This window comes from Rhinatrema bivittatum, chromosome 11, assembly GCF_901001135.1.
Source record: "Rhinatrema bivittatum chromosome 11, aRhiBiv1.1, whole genome shotgun sequence".
In the NCBI taxonomy this organism is placed as follows: domain Eukaryota; kingdom Metazoa; phylum Chordata; class Amphibia; order Gymnophiona; family Rhinatrematidae; genus Rhinatrema; species Rhinatrema bivittatum.
Genome location: NC_042625.1, coordinates 85,967,362 through 85,991,077, shown reverse-complemented (window position 1 = coordinate 85,991,077; position 23,716 = coordinate 85,967,362). Strand labels below are relative to the sequence as shown.

At 46.4% G+C, this 23,716-nt stretch overlaps 1 protein-coding gene across 2 annotated transcripts; it reads right to left on the bottom strand.

Moving 5' to 3' along the window:
- Nucleotides 1–8,662: 8,662 nt before the first annotated feature.
- Nucleotides 8,663–23,076, bottom strand: LOC115073184 (synapse-associated protein 1-like). 2 transcript variants are annotated; one of them, XM_029571419.1, is made up of 9 exons: nucleotides 22,835–23,076; nucleotides 20,256–20,377; nucleotides 19,351–19,417; nucleotides 18,405–18,478; nucleotides 18,129–18,268; nucleotides 17,551–17,696; nucleotides 14,607–14,665; nucleotides 13,186–13,321; nucleotides 8,663–12,131 (listed from the first exon to the last, which is right to left on the bottom strand). In XM_029571419.1, exons 1-9 carry the CDS (start codon nucleotides 23,013–23,015, stop codon nucleotides 12,001–12,003), a joined length of 1,056 nt encoding a protein of 351 aa, XP_029427279.1. In that variant the 5' UTR covers nucleotides 23,016–23,076; the 3' UTR covers nucleotides 8,663–12,000. The 2 variants fall into 2 exon arrangements, with proteins under 2 accessions (XP_029427279.1, XP_029427281.1); XM_029571421.1 differs by lacking the exon at nucleotides 20,256–20,377.
- Nucleotides 23,077–23,716: the final 640 nt, after the last annotated feature.

The window sequence follows — 23,716 nt, the reverse complement described above, 5'->3', positions numbered from 1 at the left end:
GATTATCTCCTTTGTAACCCACTATTTTGCCGCGTCCTTAACCTGTTAGTTTACCGCCTACCCTCTACTTGGTGTTAGTGTGGTGTTAGAAAATTAAAACGGGAATAAAGTGTAAAAAATGGGGGCGATTTCGGCGCTCAAGGCCCAGTCCGGTCTCCGGTGCAGCCCCAGTCCTGTCCCCTCCTCCCGAAGCAAAAAAAAAAAAAAAAAAAACCCGAAAAAGTAGCAAGGCTCGGGCCTGCTACGGTAGTCCCTTCTCCCTTCTCCTCTCCTCCCGATTTCGGTGCTCAAGGCGGCCGGGTGGGCCGTGCATTCATCCAGGCAGAGGGAGCCGGCGGCGAAAGCGGCCTCCGGCTCCCTCTGCCTGGATGAATGCACGGCCCCCGCCGGCAGTGAATGAATGCCCGTGCGATTTCGGCGCTCATGCCTTGAGCGCCGAAATCGCACGGGCATTGTTTCTGTTTATCCCAGTCTAATCGGTTGCCCATTCAGGAGCCAAAGTTATTTTCATTATGACTAGGGTTCAGTGGTCTTTTTCTGATTTAAAAAAAAAGGCTGGAGATCAACTTATTTGAAAGAAAGAGGTTTTCCTATAAGGAATTTGATGCATGAATGAATGCCCGTGCGATTTTGGCACAGAAAGGGTTTCATGGTGGCCCAAAATCAAAAGGGAACAGCGCCACAGCTTAGAGGTGCCCTCTCTCTCCTGTTGGTAAATGCACCCCCTTTCATCTCCCCTGATGACTGGCAGGGTGTGGGCAGCTGCCAGTTCCTCTCCCACCCCCAGGCCTGAGCAGGCCACCTCCGGGGGGGACGGACTGGCTCCAAAAGGTCAGGAGATTTGAACCCAGTCCGCAGCACTATAGCCTGAGGCACAGACTGACCAATTTTAAAGCAATCATTTTGGTAAAGAAATGTAAATAGGACAACTTAATATCTGTTTTGTATTTCTGCGTTTCTGGCTTTTGTTTTATTTCTCTAGGTTGCCCTCCGAGAGGTCTATGGGTTTCTATAACAAGGGACCCAGCACCCCACTTTGCCACTGCCCGTGGCAAGATCCCCAAAGAGGCTAACCGGAGCCCCCTTTTCTCATCCAGTTTGCCTAATTGGAGGTTTTTACCTCCCTGAGCTGAGGAGAGGGACACCCACCCTCTCACTAGCGGAGGAGTGGCCCAGTGGTTAGAGCAATGGGCTGAGAGCCAGGGTCCAGTTCCCCACTCCTGACTTGGGGCAGGTCCCGGTCCCGGGCATTGCTCTCCTGGGGCTGGCGCTTCTCATAGCTGAATACTTCTCACCACGGTGCAGCGCTACATCCGTACAATAGCACAAGAAAAGTCATGAACTATTATGATTGCGCAAACCAACACCACCTTCCCCTCCACAGGCACCCCCCCCCCCCACACACACACCTCTCCTTTCCACCCTCCCCTCCCCAATTCTCTTTCATTTCTTCTACCTCTGGACTCCTCAGTAGCCCTTTTACCTTGTGTTATTTGTTCACTCCCTCACAGTTAAAGGCATCGGAAAAATCTGCCACCATCCAGGAATCGGGACTGGGAGAAGAGCCAGATGTGCTGTCCCCGCAGCTGTACCCCCAGCAAAGGGTTAATGTTTGCTTTTCTTGGGTTCTGAAAGCTATTTTGGTTCTGGTGCTGGTGGGATTGCAAAATAAAGCAACTCTCACCTGATGCTGCGCCTACTGGTTCATTACCTTTATTGTCTGGGAGCACAAGGAGCCAAGATCTCTAAGCAGTACCAGTAATGGTCCAGTACTGAGTCCTGTACAGCGGGATGACCTGCTAGGAGTGATGTGGTGGAGGTGACCCGGCCATCCTGTGCTACACTTGGCACGCTCTTCGAGGTGATATAGCAGAGCTGAAGGTGACCTTTCTGTACCGTGGTATAGTTTGGCACTGCCTCACTATATCATTTCACTACGCTCCCAGGAGATGGTAAAGGGTAGGTGCAACCTCCAAGCAGTGCAGTAGGATGGCTGGCAGCCGAGCAGTCACTTACTCAGGCTGATACAGTAAAGTGCGCTCAGCTGAGTGCACTGTTTAATTCAGGTTGGATGCATGTTTTGGACGCGCGTCCACAACCCCTTATTTAGCGCGTACACATATGCAAATGCCTGTTGATGAGGCTATTAGTCATTCACCCCAGATACTGTAAAAAAAAAAAAAAAAAAAAAAAGGTGTGCGCCCAATCTGCACATTTTATGCTCAGAAATTCACTTTCTTCTGCCCTTGGGCAGGCAATTTCTGAGCAGCCCGAAAAAGTGTACAGAAAAGCAGAAAATACCGCTTTTCTGTACATCCTCCGACTTAATATCATGGTGATATTAAGTCAGAGGAACCAAAGGTTAAAAAAAACATAAAAATAAAAAGTGTGCCAGCGGGTCAGGTTAGGAAACGGACATAGTTTTAGAGCGTCCATGTTCCTAACCCACTGACAGCCACCTCTCTCGGGCCAAGGAGGTGCTAGGGGCACGCAACTGACCATGCGCCTCACAACCCCTCATTGGCATGGTGTATCACGCGCCCCGGAGAAGGGGCTGTGCGCGTGTTCAAAGAGCGGGCACTGAACACGGATGTGCCTTTTTTTAGCGCGTCCGTACTGTATCGGCCTGACTGTGAATAAGGAAATAAATTAGGTAACGGTGAGATTCAGAGCTGCCCCTCGAGGGATGTTTGGATTGGTTTGTTTTATTTATTTATTTAGGTCTTTTATATACCGACATTCGTATGCACATCATGCCGGTTTACATATAACATTGATAAGTGGGGAAAAAAGGAGTTACATGGAACTACTACCCTCAGGAGAAATAGGGGAGTAATCTTTAGAGAGTGGCAGCTTGCTGGGCAGACTGGATGGACCATTTAGCCCTTTTCAGCTAACATTTCTCTGTTTCTATGTTTGTTACAAGACGTTTCTGTAATTCTGTTAAATTGTCTCTAAATAGCAAATCTCGGCGCCCCCACATCTCCATTATGCCAGTTGTCTGATCATTTGTTAGAGGGAATTGGGGCGAAAACTGATCAGTTTAGGAGGAAAGCAGGCAGGGGTGGAGAAGGGGCTTCCAGCATACAGAAGTAACTGGATTATTTTCTTTCAAACAGAAACCTGCTTTGGAAACAATTTCTGGTAATCTGATTAACTCTTATCATTATCGCCTTAGGTCTCACCTCATTGTCTTCTGGCTCCCAGGTCAAGGCACAGCGATAAAGATTCCTCCCTTGTGGATCCCCTGAGCCCATCCCAGCTCTTCCCCTACTGATATCTTGTTAGCAAATCCCCCCCAGTTAGAGGAATAGGTACAGATTTTAAGCACCTGCTAACCATACTCAGCTTCCCTCCTTTTATTCCTTTTCATCGCCTTCCATCTTTGACTCCCTGGGAGGACTGGAGGGGACCCACAAAAGCAGCACTCGTCCTTCCTCCTCAGGCCCCGAGTGCAAGACTTTCCACTACTCCCCACCAGTCACCCACTGTGCAAGCAGTGCAGGTCCACCAGCAACACCAGTTTCAGGACAGGCAAGCCTATGGCTGGTGACTCCGTGCCAGGCTGCTGCTGCATCGCTGCCTGGTAAGGCACAGCCGCCTGCAGTGCCAGCTTACCCAGTAGGCACAGCAGGCGCGTTCCTAGGGGCCACTGCCCTTAGAGGTAGGCTGTTATTGCACACGTTTCACATTCTGCTAAAAAATGCAAATCAAAAGACTTTAAACTAAGTAGAACTTGCGTCACTGAGCTACACAACATACTTCAAACATTAAAGAAACTCAAACCTCTCCTCCTATACAGAGACTTCCGCATGGTTTTACAAGCCATCATACTCCCAAAGCTGGATTATTGTAACTCTCTCCTCCTAGGCCTTCCAGCATGTACCATCAAACCACTTCAGATGGTCCTGAACGCCTCTGCAAGAATTCTATCAAATGCCAAAAAGAGAGATCATATCACCCCAATTCTCCACCATCTCCACTGGCTTCCAATTAAATACAGGATCCAGTTCAAGTCTTTAATGATGATACATAAGGCCTTACACAACATCGCACCTCTCAACCTAACATTCCAAATTCAATTACACACATCTGTGAAACCAACCAGAAGCGCCTATCAGAACAGACTAATCACACAACCTATGAAATCCGTTCTGAGGAAACGTGCATTATCCACAGCAGGCCCTTCACTTTGGAACTCGCTCCCTCCAGACCTTCGTTTAGAACCATGCCACTCTACATTTAAAGGGAAACTTAAGACTTGGCTTTTCAAACAAGCTTTCCCCTAGAGCCAAGAACACGAAGAAAAGTCTTTTCAAGCCCACAACGAGTTATTCAGATCTATTTTTTTCTTCCTTTGTTAATCAGAAATTTACACATGCTGACTTCAATGTAAAACTTATTACTTTGTTTTTGTTCAATGTAAAACTTCTTTTATTCTGTTCTATGTAAACCGCTATTTGTAGCGATAGTTACTGTTCTTTGTGAACCGGGGTGATATGTATATTATACAGGAACCTCCGGTATATAAATTAATTTAAATAAATAAATAAAATAAATATTCCACACGTTCACTGTGAAGGAACAATTATAGAAATATTCTAAAAGTAATTAATAATAATAGTAACAATAATAATAATAATACGTCTTGATTGCATAAGTCTACTCACCGCTTGACTCAATACTTGGCGGAAGCCCCTGCAGCAACCATAGCCATGACTCATTCAGGATAAGTGCCTACCAGTGTTGCACAGTGGGAATGGGCGCAGTTTTGCCCACTCTTCTTGGAAGAAGAGCTCAAGCTCTTTCAGGTTGGCTGGGGATTATCTGTGGACTGCCGTCCTCAAGCCGTGCCACAGATTTTCCATCGGATTCAGGGCTGGGCCTCTCAACGACATTCACTTTCTTCTGGCTGAGCCATTCCGTTGTTGCTTCTGCTGAAAGGTGAATCTTCTCCCCAGACTGGAACGGGTTTTCCTCCAGGACTGGCCTGTACTTTGCCCTATTCATCTTTCCCTCGGTCTTCACAAGTGTCTCAGTCCCCGCTGCTGCAAAGCATCCCCACAACATAATGCTGCCACCACCAAGCTTTACTGTAGAGATGGAGCTAGCAGGGTGATTTGTTGTGTTTTACTTCATGCGCATCACTTACCATTGAGACCAAAACAGTCCATAAACCTTCTCCCACGTGTGTGGAATGTCCCCTTAGCGTTTCTTCGCAAATGCTATGTCACCCCCATATGGCTTTTCTTCTACAGTGACCTCCTTCCCACTACTCTCCCATACAGGTCATGTTTGTGGGGTAACCTTGAAATGACTGAAGTGTCAACATTTTCCCCAGTCTCAACCAGAGCACTCTGTAGTTCTTTTAAAGTAATCATAGTCCTCACATTGACCTTCCACAGCAGTTTCCTTAACCTTGGCTACTGACTTTACATGAACATCTGATCGTAGCAATGTTCCGGTGGTGCCAAACCTTCCATATTGCAAAGATGGACCTTATAGTGCCCCAAGGGATATTCAAACGCATTGAGATTTTCTTTGAGCCTTCCCCCAATCCGTACATTTGTATAACTTTATCCCGGAGTTCTTTTGGCTTCTTCTGCATGTTTTGACCTTTGCTTGAAATTCACTCCATACATCAGAAACAGCTTGCTTCTTCATCCAGGAGTATTCAAATCAGCTCAACTACTGGCTTTTTGGTTGTTTTTTTTAATTTGTAATTTTTATTGCTGTTAGCAACAAATATCCATAGAAAACTGCAGCAGATACCATTGAACAAAACAGCAATACATTTTTATATGTAGAACTAGTATATCCCCCCTCCCTTCATGCTACGACATAGGTGGACTCTTTATCTTATTATTGGCCTGATGGCAATTTTTTGAATTGGAGCTAATTTGGATTTGCTATGACAAAGGCTGTGAAGACTTATGCAATCAAGACTTTTTTTGTTTCTATAATTCCTAATTACTTTTGGAATATTTGTATAATTTTGTTTCTTGATGAACTTGCAGAGATCAGTGAAACTAACTGCTACTTTAACGCATTTGTATGTTCTCGGCAGCAGAATGTGAAAAAGGTACCAGCCAGAGGGTGAAGACTTTGCCTATTGAATAAGGCGCCTTGTAAATCTATAAGAGTGGGAACTCCAGAGGTTTGGAGGCAAATCTTCACAGGTTTTAGGTGCCTGACTTTGGGAGTTAGGCTCCTAAATGGTCCCTTTTAAAAATGTGCAAAGGCAAGCTCCTAAATTTTGCATCCTAGGTGTTCGGCGCTGATTTTTAGCACTTGGCACCTACTTTAAGAGCCTAAATCTAGGAAAATTAATAGTAGGCCTAAATTTAGAACCCTAAATTTTGGTGAATTTTCAGCCAAATATTTGACTGAAAATAGGCACCTAACTTAGGTGTCTAAATTTAGAGGCGCATCGTGTTTGTGTGTCTAGGGGCCCCAGTGGCTCCTAATCTGGCCCGTTTGAACACTCTCATTATGATGCAGCAGTTTAAGCCTCTCCAGATGTGGTTGGGTTTTCGCCTGTCCGGGCAGAGTTAAAGATGTTTTCCCTTGCCCGGTTAGCGCTGGCTTCATCAGAGATGAGTCACTGCCTACAGGCGCGCAGGGGACCTTGGATTTCATGGATATTGGTACTCACCAGTTACTATAACATGGGTGATAAGCAGGGGCCATGGGCGAAGGCAAACAACTTTTTATCTTTTCAACCTTCTTTGATTACATTTCAGCCTTAAAGCTAAACGAGGGGGAGAGAGAGTTGGGGGAGGGGCTGGTATTTAGAGCCTCAGCAAAGGTTAGGAGGAGTCTGAAATGCACTGGCGGGAGAGAGGGAAGGGAAGAGAAAGGAGATAAGAAGCTGTAAACAATGAAAGGGTCCAGGGATAGCAGAGCACTTCACACCTCCTTTAACATCTCTTGCCACCTCATTTTCAATTACTTTAGGGGCAGAGATTGTCCTGGCTTGCTGCCTTCAGGGCTTGGAGGCCCTGTATGAGCCTGAACCCTAGAAAAGAGAAGTAGAAAGCCACAGAAGGGAAAATCGAAAATATTCTAAACTTTACAGGAAATGTTTCCACCCCCCCCCCCCCCCCATGGCCCATGTGAAACTGGAATCTGTAGGCAGAAGCAATCAGCGGAAAGACTCTGAAGTCATTGCTGAGTAACTTCAGACTCACAATGAAAGCCTGGGAAGGGGGGAGGGGGGGGGGGGGCTGGTGGTGGTAAATTGTTAACAAGCCAAACTCAGACCTGCCACTGCCAGCAAACAGGTTTTTTGCTATTTAACAGGCTGATGCAGTAAGGTGCACTCAGCAGTTGTGCACACATTTTTTGCATGCAAATGTTACTCCCGAAACAAGGAGTTTTGCACAAGTAAAAATGTGCGTCCTGCTTAGCGCCCTCGCATGAAAATCCCATGCAAATGAAGGCATTTGCGGTTACTCCCAATGCAGAGAGATGCGCAATAATTTGGGTTTTCTTTGCACTGGTAATCGGATTCTGGTCAGAAGGAAAGTTTCCAGCGTCGGTCTATGGCATAAGCTGGAGTTCTGGCACCGGGACCCGTAATCGGGATTCATATACAGAGAAACATGCTCTGCGCACACAAAGCATATTTGTGCATAAATCAAGGCTGACAGAGGGCCTCACTTCCCCCTGTGCTGAACACACTTTTCATGGGGGGGTTTGTGCACATATTTTCCAGTCTGGGCACTTTTTTATCTCCCACTACATTCGCATAGCATTAGCTTATTGCCACAGGAGTTAAAAACGTTTTAACTTTGCGTTACGAAACTCTGCGCTGAATTTCAGTGCGCAGGTTTATCCCACAGATTATTGCATTGCCCTCTGTATTAGCTCTCTTTCTAAGCAGAAAGAAGGTTTATGAAATCACGCTGGGTCCCCCTACTACCTTTTTGGTTTTGATGACCTCTCCACACCACATTTTTTTTTTCCAAATCACTTTATTGAGGAATACAAAAGTTACACACCATAAAATAGAATATGAGCACTAATACACCCACATTCCACAACCCTTAAGTTGACCTTTCAGTGACCACAACTCTACCAAAGCCTAGATTTTTCAGAAGGATCCATAAGCTAAACATAAACACATCTTTCGCTGTTGTACGATTTCTGACTGTCCTCAGGTAGTCTCAATCATCAATAAGTGGGAAGGCAGCGCATACTCCGTCAGGCAACAGCAGATGAAATCCACTCCAACTGTCCTTGAAGTATAAGTTTTTTTTTGCAAGAGAACATATAAAGAGCCATATGTATATATTTTTTTTATATACCGATAGGTTTACATTCAGGTACTGTAGGTATTTCCCTATTCCCAGAGGGCTTACAATCTAACTGGCCGATACAGAAAGAAACGCGAGAGAGCGCTTGCTCTCCCGGCGTGCGCACAGGCCAGTGGCCTGTGCGAGCAATCCAGTAAACAAAAATATGCTAATTAGGGCCCGCGATAAAAGGAGCGGCGGCTGTTAGCGGGTTTGAGAGCCGACGCTCAATTTTGCCGGCGTCGGTTCTCGGACCCGCTGACAGCCATGGGCTCGGAAACCGGATGACAAAATAAGGGGTCAAGCTAGCGCGTCGAAAACACATGTCCAACCGCAGGTTAACAGTACTGCATCGGCCTGTAAGTTTGTACCTGAAGCAATGGAGGGTAAAGTGACTTGCCCAAGGTCACAAGGAGCGACAGCAGAACTTGAACCCTGGTCTCCTAATTCATAGCCCTCTGCTCTAACCACTAGGCTATTCCTCCTGAAACAATGTTGAGATTAATGAGGACCACATTGCGATTGTAGGAGATGTTGGCTTTATCCCATTAAGCAAAGTGCATTTCTTTACTATCAAGCATGCTTTTAGTAAAAACATTATATTATCTGAATTAAACACTCTTATCCCCTGAATCATTCCCCAATATACAGAAGGAACGAGCCCATTGTACTTCAAGTCCATAGTACTTATTTTTCTCACATCTTCCCACAGCCCCTGGATATTAGAACAACTCCATAAGCAATGCATCAACGTAGCCTGCAAGTTACCACAGTTTGGGCAAGCACGATTGTCTATCTGAGGCGAAAAAATGGTGTGATGAAATATTCTCAGCTGTAATTCCCTTAATCCAACAATATTAGACATTTTATACACCAAATCATGGCAATCTATAAGCATTATGGCATCCAATACCTCCTCTATGTTTCCCTGCCATTTTGTTGCTAAATTCTCAAAAATGTGATATCACTTCATGTTGCAAAATAAAAGCTAAGAGGTGAGATCGTGACCCTTGTTTGGCAGCAAACAATTTTAGCAGTGCTTGATATGAGAAAATATTCAACTCCACATCCAGCAGGCCGATGCAGTAAAGTGCGCTCAGGCTGAGAGCACGGTTAGTCCCGGATTGGCCGCGCGTTTTCCACGCGCTATTTTTACCCGCAACATGTAAATGCATATTGATGGGCCTATTAGTCATTCCCGCAAATTACAGAAAATAAACGCCTCCTTACGGGGGCTAACAGTGCGCTCAGCCCGAGCGCACTTTACTGCATCGGCCCGCTAGAGAGTTTTAGCTCTCAAAATGTTTTCAAAGAATTCGCTTTCAGAATGTAGATATAAACAATCTTTTATGTTAGCAGCTACTGCTAGTTGCATCTTGTTCATAGAATCAGTAAGAGATAAATTCTGTTTTTCCATATTATAGCAAAAGAGAGAGGGCGCTATCCTTAGCAGGCCCCACCCGCTGGAACGCAATGCCGGTAGAGATCAGATTACAAAACGATCTCAAAACCTTTAAGAAAAGTTTAAAAAACATGGCTTTTTAAACAAGCCTACTATAAAGAGACCGGAAAATAAAAAAAATACAGGAATAGGCAGAAGAGCAGCAACACACTGCACTACTCTCAGAATGTGCAACGCTGTATCACACAAACATAATTGTAAAATATAGAGAATAAGAATTTTACCAGTGAATAGAACCGTAAAGGCACATCTGGGCGGGACCTACTTCACTTTTCAATTGATTGCTTGTCCTTTTAATATTTTGTAACCGAACCTTTTGCGGCACCTGTTAGACTGTACTAGAGTACGCACTCAGTCACCTTAATTTTATGTGCCAACATGTAAACCGTTGCGATGGTACAGAAAAGATTTTAAATAAATAAAATAAATATTGGAAGCTAGCTGGTTATCGTCTGCATGTGGCGCGGTTGACAATTGCGTACCGATGGAAATATACTCCCGTCCTGTGAGAATGGAAAAGCAAAATGGCTGAGATAGCGCTCCTGGAAAAACTGACATTTACGCTTCTGGACCAGATGGATAGAATTCGGGCCTCACCACCCAGCATATGCTTCTATATTTTAAATGTTTTTAAAATTTTGTGTTGCCTTATAGAGGTGGCAGGATATACAGATGGGCAGGGGAGATTTTAGCACATTGAGAGGGGGGCGTTTCTGGACTGCATGGCACTTTAAAACAGTGACCCATTATCACACTCTGTATCCTCTTTTTGCTGCAGTTTCCACCCCCCCCCCCCCCCCCCCCATGAGAGAAAAATAGCACTGGGAGCCGCCCCGACATTTTCATGGGAGGGGAAAAATAGCACAGGCATGCCCTCCCGGTATTTGTCACCTCTCACCCTAAAATACCCTGCCTTAGTAAATGAGCCCATTAGAGCGTAAGGCTTCAGGACAGGGAGACAACTTACAGTACCTGCACGTAACTTGCCTCCCGCTACCACCGAAAAGTCATGAGCTGAATCTTAGCATAAAAATAACATAAAATAAAAATAAAAAATAAATAAAAAAACATAAATAAATAGAATAACTGCAGTGAAGCCAGCGCCTACTTTAAGCCTGTGAAACTGCTTTTATCGTAGACCGTGCTATCACCACTCACAGTGCAAGGCTCACAATGGTTGGGGAGCCCTGGCCCCTGCAGCTCACAAGCTGAGCACCACAGAACAAACTGATTTGCTCTGGAAGAAGTGCCCAGTCTCTCGGTTTCACTGCTCCTCTTCTGCCACAGCTGTTCAGCATCTGCCACGGTGAACAGCGGGTGATGCAGAAAGCACAGACCGTGCTGCAAAAGACTGGCCAGGTGCAAGGAGGTCGCGCGGCGCTGAACTTTACCCAGCGTTCTGCCTTACAGCAGGCGAGCCTGGGAAATTCAGCAACCTCGAAGCTGACGTGCAAGAGCTGGCCCTGCTCCAGATAGGGGTGGGAGGGCCTGGAAAGCTCCATGTATGTCACCCCCATTTTTGGATCATTCGCAGGTTGGTTTAAGGATAAGGCCTGCAGGTCCCGGGTTCCTCCGGCCGGACAAGGCACACTGCACATGCCCAATAACCCAGCTGCACTGGCTGCTGGATTCAGGGTGGTACAAGTACAGTACATGCTTTGAAAAGTTTTGGTATTACCCACGCAGCTGGGGTTAGCAGGGGCCTGGGTTTTTTTTTTTATGTATGTGTGTATAATTGCACGCACACACCACTGTTCTCTGAAACCCCAGCATGCTCACCCTCTCAAACAGCACTACGTGTGAGACTATCCTACAGCGTCTTCAATGGCTTTTACTGCTTAACTACGAGGGAAAGAAGTGAGCTTGAGGGGGAAAGGCTTGGGGAGAGGATAGGAGCAGGAATCCCCAGTCGCCAAGGAAGGTGATACAAATAGATGGACTTACAATATAAGTTGCTTGTTCTCACAGTATTATGTGCGTACAGCATTACTTTTATGTCTATAGGTCTACAGTTTGTATAGTCCATGGTGGGAGAGCATTTCTTCCTCTCACTATATAAGCCAAGCTGTAGCCAGCAGGCACCCTGGATTGCTCATCCCTGGAGGTCAGGACTCTTCTTGTGAAGGTCACAGGCGAAAGCAGCTCCTCTGTACACGCCTTCCCGGCGGCGGTGCTCTGCCTACGTACACCTGAGTCCAGAGGGTCAGGCGAGAGTCTCCCACACGCTGTCCACCTCACCCGCTAATAGTCTTCCTGGAGCATGCCCTCAATCTCCTTCTCCCAGGCCTCGCTTGCCTTCTCCTGCCCCTCCAGCATTTCAAATGCCTGCAGCTCTCGCTGCAGCTCCTTCTCCCATTCCGGAATGTCCTCCTCTGCAGCCAGAAAGAGCAAAAGAAAGCAAATGGACCGGGTCTTGCACCCCAACTCCTAGTACTGCGTCCACACAGGACAAATACCAGACTTCATGCTGTAACAGTATAAACACATTTTCTGAAATTCCCAGAAAATTTAGAGGGTCACTGCAATTTTTCACTGAAATAAAATTAAATTAGTGCATTTAGTAATAATACCATCCTTATTTGGCTAATGAATGATTAAAGATGCATGCTTTTAGATGTAGCATGATGGAAAATTAATTTTATTTCAGGTGGAAACTTCAGGGAGTCCTTGTTACTAAAACTTTAATCTCAAAAAGGACGGTGGGAATTGTAGTTGTGCTGGCTTAATGGAAAAAAAAAAACCCAAACTAGATTACTAGTCTGGGAAACCACAGCTAAGGCATTTAAAAACTTTAAAAAAAAAAACCCTCACGCCTGTCTCCGAGTCATACAGATGAGAGGGGTTAGTCTAGAGGCGGAGAGGAACTAAAGGGAGATGCTAGACCTGCTTTGATATTTTGCAGTCAGTCAGACATGCTATGCAGTTGTAACTATGTAAATAGCAATAAAAAAAAAGTCTTGAAAATGTTTACTATTTATATGATGCACAGTGCAGTACAAGATAATTCACAAGAATATTCTTACTATAAAGCAGGGATATGCAACTCCAGTCCTGGAATACCACAAAAGGGTTGGATTTTCAGGATCCCCTCAATGAATATGCGTAAGATATATTTCCATGCACTGCCTCCATTGTATGCAAAGAAACCTTATGCATATTCGCTCTGGATGTCCTGAAAACCAGACCCCTGTGGCGCTCTAGGGCCAGACTTGCTCACCGCTGCCCTAAAGGGCTTTCAGCCTAGGCACAAGTGACTTGTTGAAGGCTACACAGTGAAGAGTGCACAAGGGTACAGCTTTGTGCCCCTGTACCACTCTGCCAAGGAGCACAAGGCAATGTGACATGCGATGTGTCCGGATGACTCTTTGTACATCCATACTGAAGTCCAGGCTTTCTTCTGCTCCCCTCTCCCCCTGAATTACCCACCATCCTCTGGAAGCACAGCGACTTCTCGCCTGCTCACACCCAGCTGGTCCATTCCCAAAGCGATATCCTCTGTGCTCAGGCCAGACAGGTTATACGCATCGCTCACAAACTCACTGGTGGTGGGGCTGCTGGAAGCCTGCAGACGGGAGATAAAGGCATTTAAAACGTCTTGAATGGAGACCTCTCCACGACACAGGAACTAGAATATCATTATGATTCAGACAATGAATAATGGAAAAGTTATCTGACAAGGAATAATGATTGAAGCTGAAGGGTTAGGCTTCGCAAAGAAATAGTCCTTCACAGAAATGCAGGGGTGGGGGATGGGCATATGCCACCGATGGGAGAACTGCCGGCCGGAGCATCAAACAGCCAGATCAGGGGGGCTCGTCTGAGTTGTGGGTGAGACTACAATGACTGGTGTCATACCGCGGAAGGATGTTAGTGGCAAATCAGCTGGTGTCCAGCATGCTGTGGCACAGGCTGACCACCCTGAGCCCCTCCCCCCGTGGAGTTTCTTGCCTGGACCCAGAGAAGGTTGCTGGATTTCTTCTGGGCTGGCCAAGAAGCACTGGATCACCTCAGGCACCCTGTCTCGTCCTTTGGAAGACAGGGCCTCATGTATCCCCAAGGGGGGACTACCTGGAAGAACCCCTTGTCCACAAGCCCGCTACGGAAATGGAGATTTTGGAGTCCTCCGCGGCATGCCGTTGGCTGGTCTTGGCCGGAACCACAAAAGTTGTTTACCTCCTGTTAGAGGACTGATCTACACGGGTGCCGCCATGCATGCTGGTGCAGCGGATGGGCATAAGAAACCCCGCGCCTGCCGCCGCAGTGCTCAAGGGCATCCAGGCTAGGTGTCCACTCTATTGTGGAGGGGTCCGCAGTTTTTCATCCCCCCCTCCTCTGGGCCCAAGTATAGGCCCCATCATGAGACAACCCCCCCCCCCCCCCCCCCCCCCACTCGCCCTTCCAGCCAAAAGCCTCAGCTGGCTGCGTTCCCTTTCCGCAGCCAACTCACACACATCTGAAAACCTGGCTGTCGGGTCCAAAACCAGGCAGTTGGCAACCCTACCTGCACTGTGCCAGCCCAGCTTGGCCCTAGAACCACACCTCAAGGAAGAAGTTATTTATTTATTTAGAAATAGTTCTGTGTCACTATTTTCCTTACAATGAAATATAGCTTTAACAGATGAAGACCAGGAGGCTGCTTGTGAGAATCCATGCACCGCCCCCACCCCCCCTGTGAATCAGCTAGGAATGGCCTATTTACACCATCAACTGTCTGATGGTGAAAGGCACATTAGGAGAGAAATATAATAAACTTAACCTACAAAGAGCTGGGCTCCTCACTAGCCCTCCCCCTGCCTTTGCTTCTGTCCCAATGCATGGCAGTAACAGGTAAAGTGATCAAATCAAACCTGCATGCCATTGTCCGTGGGCTTGACTATCCCGAGAGCCATTCCTGACAAGATGGGACCTGGAAGGAGAGAATTGTTTTCTGGTTCAGTTTATGAAAGTGTCAACTTACCGAGAACAAACACGAAGTAAAGGGTATGTAGATACATTTACAGCAAAAACCACACAGACTTAGTACCTACATCGGAATGCTATAGTACTGGGCAGGCGGATGGAAATGGATCACTATCTCCTGGGGTTGTGTGCTAGGTGTTTGTGACTCTGCCATACTCCTCCTTGCTGATCTCTAATTATTTTTTATCCAATTTCTAGAAAAATGTCCTGATTCCTCACCAATGAGACAGGGAGGCTGTGTGTGTGGGTGTGTGTTTTAAGCAGTTAGATTCTGCATGACATGTGCTGAGGTGAGGAGCGAATCACTAAAGATTCACATCACTCGACTGGCTAAAAGAACATTCCCTCTTTCTGACACCCAAATATTTTCCAACACCACTAAACCCTCTTCCAAATAAAAATCACATTAAACATTACTGTCCCAGTGTTCATAACAGGCACGCAGACTCACTTGTGTGTGCGTTCATTGGCCTAGCACCCAGGGATGTGATCATTTTATAACATACGCACGCGTGTTATAAAATAGCCTGACCACATGCACATGTGCGTGCAATTTTAAGCAGACGTGCACCTGTGCACACAAATCCTGCTTCTACCGCGTAAATGGGAGAATTTTACAAGACACGCGCAGACCTCATTGCCCAGTTTCCAGTTCGACCAGTTAAGGGATAGGACTTCCAAACCCCCCTCCCCCGCGTTAGCCCTGACCCTGTTTAGTTTTCTTTGGTTTTACAACTTACATGCCATGCATAGCAGAAGTAAAGTTATGTGGCAGGGACCCCGGCATGCGCAAATATTTACGGGCAAATTTCAAGGCAAAATCCAGTCATGCCCGTGTCTCGCCCCTTTTTTGGAACTTTCCATTTCTGCATGCAACGGGAGATACGTGCGGATCCGGGCAACTTAAAATCCACTCGGCACGCGCTGACCAGACCGGTGTGGGTATCGCCCAGTTTTGGCATGCGCCGAGCTTTAAAAATTCGGCTTTGTGTGCAGCCGTTTTCAAGATTAAACAAAGGAAAAGAAAATTATTAAAAGAAAATTACCTAAAAGTTGTTTCCTCTGTAACCTGTTCCCATAACTGGTGATAAGGGGACACTCAAGAGGAATCAATCAGTCCTTATAGAACAGAAAGCTGATTTATTGTGGGGCCTGTCAGAACTTTATCTGCGAGTTAGAGGAATTCCTCTGCGAGTGTGCACGGGTCACCGCCCAATCAGCATGAGCAGCCATCCAGTGCTCATAGCGATTGGTCAGCGAGACCCTGACATCAGGCCAGGAATCCAGCCAGGCTACCTCTTTTTATACACAGACACACAATCACCTGGCTTCTCTCTGGTTTACACATTTCAGAAATCTGGACAAAAAAAATAAAAGAAGAGCATGAAATACAGATGTGTGTCAGACATATCTGGGATGCATGTGATTTTTTTTTTTTTTTAATTTCTGTTTTGCTTGGAGTCTCTCTAGTCCATGCTATAATCATACTGTACAGGATCAGCACACCAGCAGGTAGGGCAAGGAGGAGCTGTCTAACAACAAAACAGGAAGAAATTAAGGAAACAAGATAATAATGGAGCATACTCTACTAGGAGATTTGTTTTGCTAGTGCTGCTGCTGCTCCCTGAGTATTTATTGTATTCTCTGGGCACTATTCAGCCTATATCGTGCAATTGGCCACAGTACAGTATGCTGAGTAAGAGTGAAAAATCTGAGCTATGTGTAGATTTAACTGAAATCAATTCAGTACATCTGCATACAACTAGAAACCCGAGTGTAGCTACGCCCGACCCTTCTGCTCTGAATGAACAGGACCATAAATCAGTGAGGGGTCGATTTGCTAACATACAGGCGTTTTTGACGCGCTAGCTTTACCCCTTATTCAGTAAGGGGTAATAGCGCGTCGAAAACGTGCGTCCAACCCCCCCGAAACTAATAGCGCCCGCAACATGCAAATGCATGTTGATGGCCCTATTAGTTATTCCCGCGCGATTCAGTAAGTAAAAACTGCTTTTCTGTGCACCCTCCGACTTAATATCATGGCGATATCAAGTCGGAGGTCCCAAAAGTTAAAAATAATTTAAAAAAATAAAATAAAATAAATTAAAATCGGCCCGCAGCTTGAAAACCGGACGCTCAATTTTGCCGGATTCCGGTTTCCGAACCCGTGGCCGTCGGGGGGTTTGAGAACCGATGCCGGCAAAATTGAGCGTCTGCTGTCAAACTCGCTGACAGCCACCGCTCCTATCAAAAAAGAGGAGTTAGGGATATGCTAGTGTCCCTAGCGCCTCTTTTTACCGCGGGCCCTAATTTGAATATTTTTTTTAGTGAATCGCGCGCACAGGAGAGCGGGCACTTGCCCGCGAATTTTACTGTATCGGCCTGTTAGGAGGGAGAGCATGGACGCACACAGGGCCTGATCCTTTAGGCCAGTCCTACCAAGCGAGAACTAGAGGTTTAACTCTTTAGGGCATGCGACCTAGGCCAATTATTCTCAACCCAGCTCCCAGGACACACCTAGCCAGTCAGGTTCTCAAGATCTCCATCATGAATATGCAGGAGCTAGATTTGCATTCAGTGGAGACAACAAATGAAAACCTAATCTCCTGCATATTCACGGGGGAGATCCTGAAAGCTGACTGGCTGGGTGTGCCCCGAGGACTGGGTGGAAGGCCCCTGGTTTTAGACTTTGGGACTAGCTAAATGCACCAGCACCAATAACCGAGGCACAGAAAATGCAAAGGGTTAAAAACTACAAGAAAAACATGAAATTAAAAAAAAAAACCAAAAAAACAAAACACACAGAAGGCGAGAACACGCTCTGTATTTCACCTGGGACCTCCACACTGTCCTTTGACCCCTTGACCTTGCCTTCCTGGCTTTCAGCTTGCTGGGCTGCCAGCGAGGCCAGCTGGGCAGACTGTTTGATCAGTGACACACGGTAGAAATAGTTTCTCCAGAATACCTCTTCTGTAATGCTGCAAGGGAGGAAAGCAGCAGTGGCATTATGACTTCTCTTCTTGTGGCTCGACAACTTCCCTCCTCTTCCTCTGAGCTTCCAGCTCAGCCAGAAGTGGCCTTGACTGAGCTACGACACCCTAAGCCCTCATCATGCCTCAGTTACCTAGGGCTTCTCCCCCCTATTTTTAACCCTTTCCATCTAGGCCAGCCGTCATAGTTATGGTCCTCGGCCTGAACTCCCTCTTGAACCTGGTACACATGCACCTTGTCTGGCCAGTAGGTGTCACTGTTGGGTCTTCTCCCCTCCCCCCCACCCAGGTTTCTTAGCTGCTCAAGGATGGCCGACTACGTTTATAGCAAGAGCTGGAATGGCTCCAACTGTGGTATGATGGAAGCCTTAAACTCTTCCCTGACTGAAGCACGTCAATACGCAGGCGCTTCCTCCTCACCGTTTTGGTACGAGCTCATAACGCATCTTGTTCAGCGCTGGGTCTTCCTGCAGCATCAGCACGGCGACAGGAGCCCACCGCTCAAACTCGAAGCGGAAGGGGACGCCAGCTGGGGGGGCCCGCAGCAGGTTCCGCCGTTCCTGGAGGGGGGGGGGGGGGGGGAAACAAGGACCGGGTCACCTGCTGGTCCGAAACAAATGCCCAAGTTACCAGCGGCAGAGGCCCGGGCACCGAACGCGTCGGCAGACGTTAAAACAGCTTGGGCCCTGCACTTGCCTTGGACAGCGCCAGTATCTGCTGCCTTATGATCTCCTCTTCCTGGTATCCAACCCAGGGAGCCTCCGTGCACCCTGCAGGGGAGACAACACAGAAATAAGCCTGTCGTTCTCACCTCGCTTTCTTCTGGAGAATGCCAAGGAGTGGCATGAGGCTTAACAGTGCATCACAGCTCATGTCCTACAGCAACCCTCAAAGGTCTTGCCGCTATTGTACTACGTTCGGTTGCTAGGACGGGCCTGGAGACTCATCGGCAGTGCCGTGGGCTGCCACACAGAAGGACCACCAGGGAAGAGCAGGAGCCGGCAGAAAGGCAATGGCAAAACTCTGCAGTATTCTGCCATGGCACCATGATGGGGCTGCGAGCGCCTCACCGCCAACACCCAGACATGGAGAGAGGGGACAGGGAAAAAAAACAAACAAACAAACAAACAGGGATGACTGGCGTTAAGTGCCGACTCAGCCACATCTGCACTATAGGAAAACAAGAAGGGAGGCAAGAACCCTGTGGGGGCAGGGATTTTCAACTGAGCTAGTCAAAAATGGCTTCACCTATAATCGGGTCGGCCTTCCCTCCTCCCAAGTTTGGAGCCAATCGGTGAATTTTCGTGGATGTTACCATTGCTCTAGTTACAAGTCACTGACCAGACTTTAGTGTCCCAGTCACACCTTGCAAGCAGCCACCTAACTTGCAAGTTTCAGGCACACGAGCGTATGGGCCTTGAGACAAGACCACTACCACCAGTCTCTCTTCCAATTGCCCTTCGGGAAAAGTCCTAGCAGGGAAGCCTGCACTGCTGCTGGCCCCTTCTCCTCGGGATCAAGGGCAGGCTTTGCTTCCATCTACGAACAAACTCCCAAGAAGTCTGGGCAGCGAGCCGAGGTGCTCTGGAGGTCCCCTCAGTGCGCACAGAATAAAGGCGCTATCCCATCTGCACTTACGCACCTGCACTCTTTGACCTCTGCTCGCTCACAAACTTCTCTTGCTCCTTCTTGAAGTCCCCAAGTATGGTCTGCAAAACAAAAACTGAAATTCAGAGACAGCCTTCGCCTCTCCTTTATCCTCAGTGTGGGGGAAGTTGGCACAGCTGTTGCCCCTGGTCTGAGATGGGGCAGGAGACACGAGGTTTGCACGGCTGCTACCTGCACTGCACCTGTGGCTCTCCTGAGTTGCCCCTCCTTTTCTTTAAGAGAGATTTTCTGCTATTAAGCTCTGGAATTTCTTGCCAGAGGATGCGGTTAGGGACGTTAGTGCAGCTGGGTTTAAAAAAGGTTTGGATAAGTTCTTGGAGGAGAAGTCCATTAATGGCTATTAATCAAGTTTACTTAGGGAATAGCCACTGCTATTAATTGCATCAGTAGCATGGGATCTTCTTAGTGTTTGGGTACTTGCCAGGTTCTTGTGGCCTGGTTTTGGCCTCTGTTGGAAACAGGATGCTGAGCTTGATGGACCCTTGGTCTGACCCAGCATGGCAATTTCTTATGTTCTTGTTTTGCACCTAATCCCTACCAAATGGACCTGAACTCATAACTTCGTATATTATCTAGTTAGCCCTCTATCAATCGTTCATTGTAATTTCCTTTCTCAGTTACCTGTAAACCGACATGAAGTGTCCTACGAATGCCGGTATATAAAAAGCGTTAAATAAATAAATAAATAAATAAACAAACTTGCCTTGGGCTCAGTTTGGAAAAGCGAATAATTATAAATCTAAAATCCCAATCCAAAACTCCACCTGAACTTTCCAATTTGTCTCAGTTAAAGAGGTAATCTCTGTATTCCCTGCAGCTCACTCACATGCTGGCCTTTACTGGACACCCTCTGCACCCATCCAGCAGGACAATTCTCACCTTGTCCATAATTCCAGCTATGGGTCGCTCTTCTAACATGGACTTCTTTATGGTGTGGGCTGTGACCCACATACCCTCCGACACCTTTTTCGAAGCGGAAGTAACAACAGTAAGTAAATAATCTATTGGAGAAAGAGAGGGGAAAAAATCAATTTACTGGGCTTTTTGTATATATTTTAAATGGCATTTCCCATTCCTGAATCGCTGCAAGATATGACAGAGCCAGAGACTAATCAAAGTAACAGACGACCAATTATGCAGCAAAATACTGCTCCGAGAATTCTCCGTGTACTGCTCATGCTGAGGCAGTATATTAAAAAATTAACCACAGAATCGCCACAGCTGCTTGAAACAAGACAGATCGCTGTTTGGAGATGGGAAGAGTCCTTTTCAAAGCAGCCCTTATAGGCAAAAAAGTCTGGGGTATTTTTTACCCCCAGATTTTAGCCTGAATTTTCAAAGCCTTTCTATGCACCCTGACAAATGCCCTGGAGTGCTCAGAATGCACCACTCGCCCCACGGCACCCAGTGCCCACTCATGAAAAACTGCAAATACGCACATAAATCCAGACCTGTTCCAACTTTCCTCTAGAATGCCTGTTTAGTATGCACATATAAGTACCCGGGTGAATGGGGTTTCTGCGTGGCCTTTTATCTGTGTACCCACCGGGAGTATCATCCGAGAGCTGGTTATATACAGAAAACCAGGCTTCACACCATGGAAGCACTGTGATAACATGGCCAGTTGTGGCTTAGGAAACAGCCAGGAGGAATAAGGAGGCAGATCCTGGCTGTTTCCTTAGGTGCAGTTTATTTACAGTGAGAAAGCCAAAAATCAAACAATGCAGCTCACCTTAAGTTCAGGTAACACACAGCTCTCAAACATAGCAGGTCTTTGCATAGGCTGGCTCTCTGCCTGCTCCCCGGGGGCCTGTCTAACCCTTCTGGGCCCTGCCTGCTTATGCTAGGCTGAAGGGATCTTCCCTGGACCCAGGATCCTTTGCTGGGTTAGGACCTTGAGAACTGGGCCAGAGAGCTGGGACTCCCTCACAAGCGCCATTGAAAATTAATGTCACTGGCCAATTACACTTCTCGTCAGAAAAGCTGGAATTCATTCTTCTTGGAAATCTTGTTGATTGTGGCAGAGCTTTGTAAAATTAAGTATGTGCCCCCTCCCTGGACTTTGGAAGATTGGGCACACAAAAGGCAGATGAAACTTAATGTGGACAAATTATATTCCGGTGATGGGTAAAAATAACCCATGCTGTATTTACACGATGTTATGTTTCATGTTAGAGGTTACCAGCCAGGAAAAAGATCTGGGTGTCATAGTGGACAATACATTGAAATTGTCAGCTCAGTGTGTTGTGGCTGTCAAAAAGGCAAACAATGTTAGGAATTATTAGGAAGGGAATGGTGACTAAAATTGTGAATGTCATAATGCCTCTGTATCGCTCCATGGTGAGACAGGACCTTGAATACCATGTGCAATTCTGGTCACCAACTAAAGGGATGGAACGGCTCCCCTATGAGAAAAGGCTAAAGAGGTTAGGGCTGTTCAGCTTGGAGAAGGGAAGGCTGAGAGTGGATATGATAGAGGTCTTTAAAATCATGAGAGGATTAGAACAGGTAAATGTGAACCAGTTATTTACTTTTTCACATAATAGAAGGCCTAGGGGGCACTCCATGAAGTTAGCAAGTAGCACCTTTAAAACTAATGGGAAAAAATTATTTTTCACTCAACAATGTTGCCAATGGATGTGGTTAAGGTAGTTAGCTTAGCTAGGTTTTAAAAAAATAAAATAAAAAGGTTTGGACAAATTCCTGGAGAAGTCCATAAACTATTAAACAAGTTGACTTAGGGAATAGCCACTGCTGTTACTGGCATCAGTAGCCTGGGATCTACTTAGTGTTTAGTACTTGTAGCCTGGATTGGCCACTGTTGGAAACAGGATGCTGGGCTTGATGGACCCTCGATCTGACCCAGTATGGCAACGTCTTATGTTCTAATATGTGCAAGCAACAAATCAATTTCTTTTTAATTAAGTCAGTGGCACCCAATACAATTACGATTAATTTTTGTATCTTTCTGCTACATTTTCTCTATCTCCAATTGCATCATTTGGTATTTGAGGTTCTTCTCTCCCCAGAGTGAATAGTCCTTTGGTAACGACGCTCCTATTAGCAGTGTCGTTCTTGTGCCTCTTCTCCTTTGTCACAGTCCGGTTTTCTTGCATCCTGCTTTTTATCGGTTCAAGATGATCACAACTTCTTCATTCTCTATACTTGTGTTTGTAATCACAATGTTTACTTTTATATAGCGAGCGAGGTTAAAACACCGTTATCCCCCCCCCCCCCGTGTGGATGAGCCTTGCCACCTTGTTGTGCCTCTCTGTATGTAACCGTTTCCAGGCAGAGTCAGATTAAGATACATTTCCTGTCCTTGTTGATCGCACAGACAACCTGCCTGCGCGATCAGCCCGGAGAAAGTAGCGGTATAGAGGGGCATGATGGCACTTTAGGTGGCCGTGCAATAACTGGTGGGCGGGGAACAGAGAGAGAGAGTGACCGGCACTTACTTCCGATCCCTGGCGCCTGCTCTCCATGGATCCTGCAAGCTGCTTCTCCGTTTTCTGCAGGAGTTTGGTTTCCACTGCTACCGGCACCTTCGTCGTCCCCAGCCGCATCCTCGACAATGCCGGTGCCGGCTGGATTTCCGGGCACCCCCAGCCATCCACCTAAAGACAGAGCCCTAAACATGAGCAAGGGCTTGTCGATGACTCCTGGCCAAAAAGTCAGTAGGATTGGCGCAGCTACTGCGCATGTGTTGGCAAAGCCAAGTAGCACGGGATTTGTAGTCTTTCCTATCATGTTCGAACAACTTCTGTGCAAAGAAAGTGCTGAGCGTAAGTCTTTTACTTTCGTATATTAACTCCTGTTCAATATCTGGGGTAACCGATTGTAAATATCTTAAAACTGAAAAAATGATTGGGTATTTTAATATTAACTTCTGTGCAAAGAGATTAATAGATTCTTTGTAAAGCTGTGAAATCTCTATTTAATTCGACAATTATAGTGTCGCAAGTGTTTTTAGCCTTCATAACGAGGAGCGATGAACCACAAACTGTTCACCGTTCTGTATGTTTATTTTTTATTTTTTTGTTAACCTTTGTTTCAATGCTCCTTATAGTAATGTACTCAATAAAAAAAACTTGAATGTGATGCCCCGGACCGATGCAACATGGGCGCGCTAAAAACGGGCGCTCAAGCGTTCAATCAGCATAATTCACATTGACATTTCCTGTAATAATTATTAAGAAAATGCATGTAACAGAAAATAACGGCACATATGTTTAACGAATAATTGTTTCGGTTGGAAATCCATGAATTCCTCCTTATTCAGTAAATTTATTAACTATGAATTACTATATATAAACGGCTTCAGGGAACAAGAATGATAA

Excerpts from the sequence above, each read along its gene's own strand:
- LOC115073184 (XM_029571419.1), bottom strand. The coding sequence starts at position 23,015 with ATGTTTAGGGCTCTGTCTTTAGGTGGATGGCTGGGGGTGCCCGGAAAT. Across the intron at positions 18,269-18,404 it reads AGATACTGGCGCTGTCCAAG|GAACGGCGGAACCTGCTGCG; the intron begins GCAAGTGCAGGG and ends CCCCCCCTCCAG. Across the intron at positions 12,132-13,185 it reads CGCTGTGCTTCCAGAGGATG|AGGAGGACATTCCGGAATGG; the intron begins GTGGGTAATTCA and ends TTCTGGCTGCAG.